At 49.6% G+C, this 7,738-nt stretch overlaps 1 protein-coding gene across 2 annotated transcripts in view; it reads left to right on the top strand.

Annotated features, from left to right (window-relative positions):
• Positions 1 to 7,420: 7,420 nt before the first annotated feature.
• The window catches only part of RABEP1 (rabaptin, RAB GTPase binding effector protein 1), an 88,321-nt gene continuing 88,003 nt past the window's right edge, over positions 7,421 to 7,738 (top strand). Inside the window, exon 1 of one of the 2 annotated variants that reach the window (XM_032840034.1) lies at positions 7,421 to 7,660. In XM_032840034.1, coding sequence (XP_032695925.1) covers positions 7,627 to 7,660 — 34 coding nt within the window. In that variant the 5' untranslated portion in view covers positions 7,421 to 7,626. The remainder of the gene's footprint in view (positions 7,661 to 7,738) is intronic. The other variant, XM_032840035.1, reaches the window with a different exon arrangement.

Below are 7,738 nucleotides of genomic sequence, written 5' to 3'. Positions count from 1 at the left end.
CCTCAGCCTGATAAATTATATCCAAACACCCAGCTGGTTTTGTTTTTCTCTATCTCCTCTGATAAAGCCCGGACCAAGCCAGCATCATCTATGTCCCCGACCCCGGCAGCACCTCCCAGCTGGCCTCCCCACTTCCGCCTCTCCCTCGTCCCTGCCCCATAACCCACTTTCCAAACAGTGACCAGGATGATCTCCTTAAAAGTGTAAATCAAATCCTATGGGTCTTCTGTTTAAAACTCTCCAGCGGCTTCCCACGGCAGGTGGAAATCAAAGAACCACAGAGAACACACAGATCCGTTCCTTGCCATGGCTTCTCCATCTCACGGACGTTGACTCTTGCCAAGCTCTCCAGTTGTCCCCACCCGGCTGGTCCTCGAGGCTTTCTTTTTTCTGCTAAACGTGCCAGGCTTGTTATACTCCTGTTTTTTTTTTTTTTTTTTTAAAGATTTTTATTTATTTATTTGACAGATCACAAGTAGGCGGAGAGGCAGGCAGAGAGAGAGGGGGAAGCAGGCTCCCCGCCATGCAGAGAGTGCAATGCGGGGCTTGATCCCAGGACCCTGAGATCATGACCTGAGCCGAAGGCAGAGGCTTTAACCCACTGAGCCACCCAGGCGCCCCATACTCCTGGGATTTTTACAGGTTTCTCCTTTCTTTGGACGAATGTCATTCCCCTCCACATCTTCCCATGGGTGCACCCATCTTCTCCCCTGGGTCTTGGGCAGAGTCTCCCCATCCCCCACTGCTCTAGTTGATTTATTTCATGGCCTCTCCCTCAACCAGTTGCTGTTCGAAACACGTCTGTTATATGAACAAATTCCCCTTCTTCTCCCATTCCTCCTCTTCCTTCTTCTTTTTAAAAAAACCATTTGAGGATTGTTTTTCTTGCAACAAAAATAATTCTAGTTAATACATATAAGAATTTATCAACCATAAAATATAGTTAGAATATTTATAAAAATGTATCAACCATAAAAGTGGAGAAATCACGATCTGGGGGCATTTCCTAACCAAAAAAAGAAAATAAATTCAGATCCCTTCCCTTGTACTGTATGAAAAGTTCTTCCTAGTAGATTAAAACCTAACCACGAGAAACCAAAAATATAAAAATATTGGGGAAATTTTGGGAAGACTATTGAGAATCCATTCATGAATTTGGGGGTGAGAAATACCTTTTTGGAGAAGATGAAAAATCCAGAAATGGTGAAGAAACAGATAAGCTGACAATTAAAATGTAAAACATCTGTGAATAAATAAAAATTTGTTATTCAAATTAAAAGACAAATAACAAACTGGGGAAAATACACTGTATTTAACACACAAAAGATTCATATCCAGACTATGTTAGGAATTCCTCCAAATCAATAATAAAAGGCAAACAACCAATGACAAATGGGCAAAAAGATGTATCAAATTCATAATAGATGAAGATAAGTGGTAACAGAAATATGAAAAGATCCCTAACCTCACTGATATTCAGGGAAATGGGTCACTAAAATGACATGACCATTTATATTATTTGCCCATCAGACTGGCAAAGATTGAGAGAAGCCAACTTTGGCCCGGACGTGCAGAGGTGACCACGTTCACACACCGTCCGTAGGGATGTACTATGGCGTGATACTTCTGGGGAGTAATTTCTCACTATCTGTTACAAGGAAGTGTTTGTGACTTTTGATCTGGTAATTCCAGGTGGGTAGGTAAGTCTCTAGGAAAAATCACTTGCACAAATGACTAATTAGGCATGCATGTGCTTTTTTTTTTTCCCCCACGTAGTGTAAAACTGTAATTAACCCAACCTCTTACCGAACTGGAAAATTATGGGAGAGTTAAAAAGACTAAGGGAAGAAAGCAAGTTCAGAATCATGCGTATGATGTGATCTTATCTATTTGGGGAGCATGAAACAGAGGCACGTTTCTGCATGCCTGTGAATGCATAGAAAAATGTCTGAAAGGATTCATGGAAAGCTGATAATCGTCGTTTGCCTCGGGGAGGGGCGTGGGATTGCGTGGGTGTTGCAGGGAGGAGAGGTTGAGGGAGTACTTTTGCTTTATCTGTATTTAAAAGAAAATTACGCTTAGAATTTTACTGGAGCATTTTGACAAAAACAACAACAACAACAACAAAACAACCTAAGAAATAAAAGGTAAGATAACTTCTGGAGATATTGTTGACAATTCTAAAAATGTGTGTAGTTGATAATGGCATAGCTGTGGGGGTGGGTATTCACTGGTATCTAGCAGACGTGGCTACCCAGCGCCACCGGCAAAATGGCATACATACACTTTGGAGTCAGACAGAGTTGGATTTGAATACTGGTCCTTTCACCATGTGACATGGGCAAGTCATTTAACTCCCCTGAGCTCTGGGCTAATAAATTGGATCTACATTCCTACAGCAGAGGGCTTTAGGCTCTTATCATCGAAGGGATAATCCTGATAAAATCTCTAGTACCTCATAGGTGCTCAGTTAGGGGTGGGTATTATTAGTAGCAGTGATAGAAATGATGGTTTGTGTGATCCAGTGAGAAGTGAGAGGCGGGTGAGTGCCAACCAAACAGAACCGAATCCCACAGATTTAATCTGCAGGTTGCACATCTCACCACCGAGGGTTCTCTATTCTTTGCTCTGTATATCCCGAGTGTTAGTCATTCTTTTATTCATTCACTCCCTGATTCATTTAATAAGTATTTACCGAGCACTCCTTAGGTCAGGCGCTAGACATATAATGTGAAAATGACGGTGTCCCCGGGTGCCTGGTGGCTCAGTGGGTTAAGTGTCCGACTCTTGATCTCAGCTCAGATTTTGAGCTCAGGGTCATGAGTTCAAGCCCTGTGTTGGGCTCTATAGTGGGCATGAAGTCCACTTAAAAAAAATAAATAACTGTGCCTTTTTTCTGGGACTTGACATCTTCCCCAATGTGAGAAAAAGACACATGGCTACTTGCCAACATAGCATGGGACAACCCACGTGGACACTGGACCCAGACACCCTGGTTGTCAGTCTCAGCTCTATCACTTACTAGCTCTGTGACCTTGGATTGTTTATGTCACCTCCGTGGTCCCATCATATATGAAATGAGCTGTCAGCATTTCCCACCTCCACTCCCCACTGTAAGGGTCTTAGGATGTAAGGGTCAAGCACTTTGCCCCGGGCTTGGTCCATGATATGTACTCGTAGATGTTGGCCACCTTCATTTCCAGTTATGTCCCTGTGTGGTTAATGTTACAAAAGGGGAATTCAGAGAGAAGGGAGCACCCATTGGTTCTAAAGACACTTACTTCCCAGGCAAACTGCATATATTAGGTAATCGTGGATCCCTCTATATTATTAATCAACAGCTAATATAAAGCTGGGGCAGGAACTTCCAATCAGCATGAGATAAGCAATGCGGTATGATTTCTGTTCAGAGCAAAGAAACTTGACATTTTAGCCTTGGGACCTTATCTAAGGTAAATGGGATGGTTCTGTTAAGCTTTGAAAATAGTGGGAGTTTCTGCCCTGGATTCTTAGGAATAACTTCACACTGACTTCTGAGGTCCGGGAATCCCTCATCACCAGGATGGAAACTGCTGGTCCAGGGGAAAAGGAAGGAAAGGAGAGAAGGAGAGCTGGAGGCAGACATTTATGGAGAAAGTACCATGTAGCGCGTTCTGGGTCAGCAGCTCACCCGTGCCAGTATTCTAGGTCTTCCGATTGCAAGCCTGGAGTTCTTCCCTGGATGCCAAGCTGTATCTCACAAGAGTGTGAGAGAGTCGCCCCTCCATGTACTTGTCACCTGGGATGGGGTCGGGCAAGGATGGTTTAGAGCAAGGATTAGAGATCATCATCTTCCCACTCTAGGTCCCAGGAGGGGAAAGTCGCTACTCGAGGGCAGATGCACAAGGGGATGTGTGTGAGAGAGAGAGACAGAGACAGAGACAGAGACAGAGACACCAGGCTGGGGGATTATGGCTGAGGACATAGAGGTGTCTGTCCCTGGTGCGCTCTTTTTGGAGACTCTTAATGAGGAAGGCAGTACCTAGGTTGGGAACCTTCCAAGTCTTCAGGTGCCTAGACACAGATGGGGCCCCTGGGGAAGAATCCCCTTGATTCCTGTTCCTCTCTCATAGACAGGGCAGAAAAGGCCAGAGGAGTATGGTGCTTTGACCTTATTTCCTGGTCCCTTCCTGCTGTTGAGAATCTGGGTTGCAGAGAGAGAGAGAGAGAGAGAGAGAGAGAACCCCAACACAACTGAATGCTATTAGCTGAATCCCAGGCTGGGACACCTGGTCTGAGAGCCATGTGTGCACAGGATAGAAATTTGAAATGAAATTTATCCGGGAAAATTTGGTTTATCTCTCCCATGCCTATTATCCACCTTTTGGTTGTAAGGAGTAAAATGATATAATGTATGGGACAGCACCTAGTGAAGTTCCAAAGGCAGCAGGTTTGTTATTGTCATTGTTATTATAGCTTTGAGGCTGGAGAGGATTGCACAGGTGGTCTAATCTGATCCCCCGAGTGTGGCAAGAGTCCTTCCCCGGCCCCCCTGGCTGATTGCCAGACACCTCCCCCTGCACGCTTGCAGGGACAAGGAGCTCACTCCTCCAAAAGGTAGCTCTGGTTGGCGCTCGCTGAGAGAGAGTCCTTTGGGTTGAGCTCCGATCTCTTCTTGCTGCACTCGCTGGGTGTACAGCACATTTGTGCCCACATCCTCCTGGATTTAAGGACAGCTTCATGTCTCAAGCCATCCTTGTGCCCACCCCCACCCCCACCAGAGTACCTTTCTCTGATAATCTCGGTGGACTTTGCACAGAATACTTTGCAGATTCTCCATTCCCTAGAGCCCCACCCACTCCAGCTGGTCGGTGTCCCCCTGCAGATAATAGTAGCAAAACAAACACAGCCAGCACAGCTGATATGACCCAATCAGGGCAAAGTGCGGGACAGGCATCACTTCCTGTCATCTACACGCTGGGACTCTTAGGAATGCGGAACAAAAACAAGAACTTTCCAGCAGTTGTGTCAAATTTGCTCTGGTTAAGCTTGATTTTGAGCAGATATCCCACAGTCTTTCTCACCTAAACCATGTCTACCTCCCATATTTATAATTAGTTGAAATGGCCCCGGGGGAGAAAGAGCATGTTGCCCGTACCCTAGAAGGCAAGCTTCTTGAGGTGCTGTTGCTGATTCTACGGCCCTCCCTCCCTGATTCTGGAGCCGTTGCTAGGACTTCTGTGGTACTCGTTCTCGTCTGTCTGTAGTTTACTACGCGCTCATCGTGTGTAGTTTTGCCTGTTTGGGAACTCTGCAGAAATGGAATCATGCCGTATGTATTACTTTATAATTCACTTCTTTTCCTCCGTATGTGTGAGAGCATTCATGTTGATTCTGGGGGGGTAGTTTTCTCACCATCATTGCTGGAGGCCTTCCATTGTGTGAGTGCTTTCCCGTTTATTTATCTAGTCTAGTGTTGATGAACATGTAGGTTATTTATGTGTTTACTCTGTTATAAGCTATGCTGTCTCAGAGGTTCTAGTATGTGTCTCCTGGGGCACCTGCACAGTGTAATTGATAAGTACTTTATGTGTTGAGATCTGGTCTCTCAGTTTCTTTTAGAATGGAGGAATCTTGACTTTTACACCTTATAAAGGCTTCGAGCACACACTAGTTTTGCTTTTTTTAAAAAAGATTTTATTCATCTATTTGACAGAGAAAGAGGGAACACAACAGGGGGAGAGGGAGAAGGAGAAGCAGACTTCCCACTGAGCAGGGAGCCTGATGTGGGGCTCGATCCCAGGACCCTGAGATCATGACCTGAGCTGAAGGCAGACACCTAACCCACTGAGCCACGCAGGTGCCCGAGCACACACTCATTTTCTCTAAATTACATACTTCTGGTGGAATTGCTGAGTCTTAGGATTTATGTAAAAATAGGAGAATGTACACAAGTATTGTGTGCTCCTTACCTGATTTCAAAATTGCTTTTTTTTTTTTTTTAATGCTTGTTTGGCATGAGGAGTCTCAATTGTCCAGACTATTAGCCTATTTCTGAGTGACCTTGATCTTGAAGGCCGGGCTTCAAGCCCCAGATTATCAATAGCAGTAAGCTTGTCTCTTACTCCCTGGAAAGGGTCCCTTCTGTAGAGGGCATTGGTATCTGCTATCTTTCTGGCTCTGCCTCTCGTTAGTCACCACCAGACAGAGGATGCACTGGGCTGCCCCATCCCTCACAAGAGAGATTTAAGGGGGTGTGGTGAGTAGGGGAAGGTACACCGCCATCCGAGGATATTAACTGCTCAAAAAACTCAGGTCTTTATTCAGGTCCTTCCCTAACGTTAGCTGGATTTAGGGCAAAAGTACCGATAGGTGCCACATGCCTACCCAAATTATTTAAAATTATAAATCATTTCATCTGTTCACCTTAATATGTTCTATTCAGCCGCCACAAGTGATGCAGGAGACCAGTCTTCCGTTCAGATTTCCTGAACTCCTGAGATGTGGGCCCTTGACTGAGGTGGTTAAAGGAGCCCCCCCCCCCCGCCCCCCGCGTGGGCTGGACTTGTGCCACCATGTGTGCACACGGCAGCTCAAATGTCCAAGTGATGTGCCCTCCTCTCCCACAGACATAGCTGCCTCTTAGCTACGTGTAGGGATGCCCAGTTGCTGCTATAGAGAGGATGGATCTGGGGAAGGGGCCCAGTCTCCAGCCTGTGTGTGCGTGTGTGTGTGTGTTGTGGGGGTGGATTCTGGGCTCACGGCTTCCCAGCACCAGGTCCTGAAGGAGGGGCCCAGGTGCCAGGTGGGCACGGTCTCTGCACCCTGTGAGAGGGCTGTGACCACACGAGGCTAGAGGGGAGCCTCTAACGCATGGGGCCTCCAGGGCAGGCTTCTTGCGCAGGTAGCGAGCGGCCCTGAGTGCATGTCACATGTCATGTCTCCTGCCCCCCACAAAGAGCGCGGGGTCGTGTCGGCCGCACCCCCAGCAGCCCTCCCAGCGCCGGCCCCGACAGGTCCCGTGGCACACAGGTGCTCCGTGCGGAGACGCCAGACACGGGCTCACGCTCTCCCGCACGGACACGCTCCGCAGCCGCCCCGCAGAGGAAGCTCCGTGCGGCCCGGGAGGTTCAGTTACCGGCCCAAGGTCGCACAGCCAGAAGCGGTGGCCGCTGCCTCTGCGCTCCCTTCACCCACCGCCCGGTCTCTTCGCCCGGCTGGGCGCTCCCGGTTTCTCCTCGCTCCGTGCTGGGCGGAGCACTGCGAGCAGCCCCCGGGCGGCCGGGCGTCCCCTCGCAGGGTCCCCGCGTCCCTCGTCCCGGCCAGCCCCGGCCCTCCATCCCCGCTCGCCAGCCCAGCCAGCCCGGCCGCGCGAGGCCCCGCCCCTCCCCTCGGGCGGGTCACGTGCCGCCGGCCCCCGCGCCTGCGCACTGCTTATTTCCCGCTGTCAGGATGAGGAGGCGGAGGTCGGCGCTCGGGTCCGTCTCTGCCCGCGGCTGTGGCGGCGCCGGCGGCTCCGGCCTTAGCGGTTCCTCCCTGGGCGGCGGCGGCGGCGGCTCGGTCGACGCCTCCTCCGCCAGCTGAGCCCGCGGGAGCCCGGGACGCCGGCCGCCCGCCCGCCGCGCTCCGCCAGGCCGCCGCCCGGCCATGGCGCAGCCGGGCCCGGCTCCTCAGCCCGACGGTGAGGCGCCCACCATGGCCGGCGCGGCGGGCGCGGCCTGCGGGGCGGCGCGGCGCGGGGGCGTTCGGATGGCGGGGG

This window comes from Lontra canadensis, unplaced genomic scaffold (genome assembly GCF_010015895.1).
Source record: "Lontra canadensis isolate GAN:19392208 unplaced genomic scaffold, GSC_riverotter_1.0 scaffold110, whole genome shotgun sequence".
In the NCBI taxonomy this organism is placed as follows: Eukaryota; Metazoa; Chordata; class Mammalia; order Carnivora; family Mustelidae; genus Lontra; species Lontra canadensis.
This window is presented reverse-complemented; position numbering and strand designations above follow the sequence as displayed.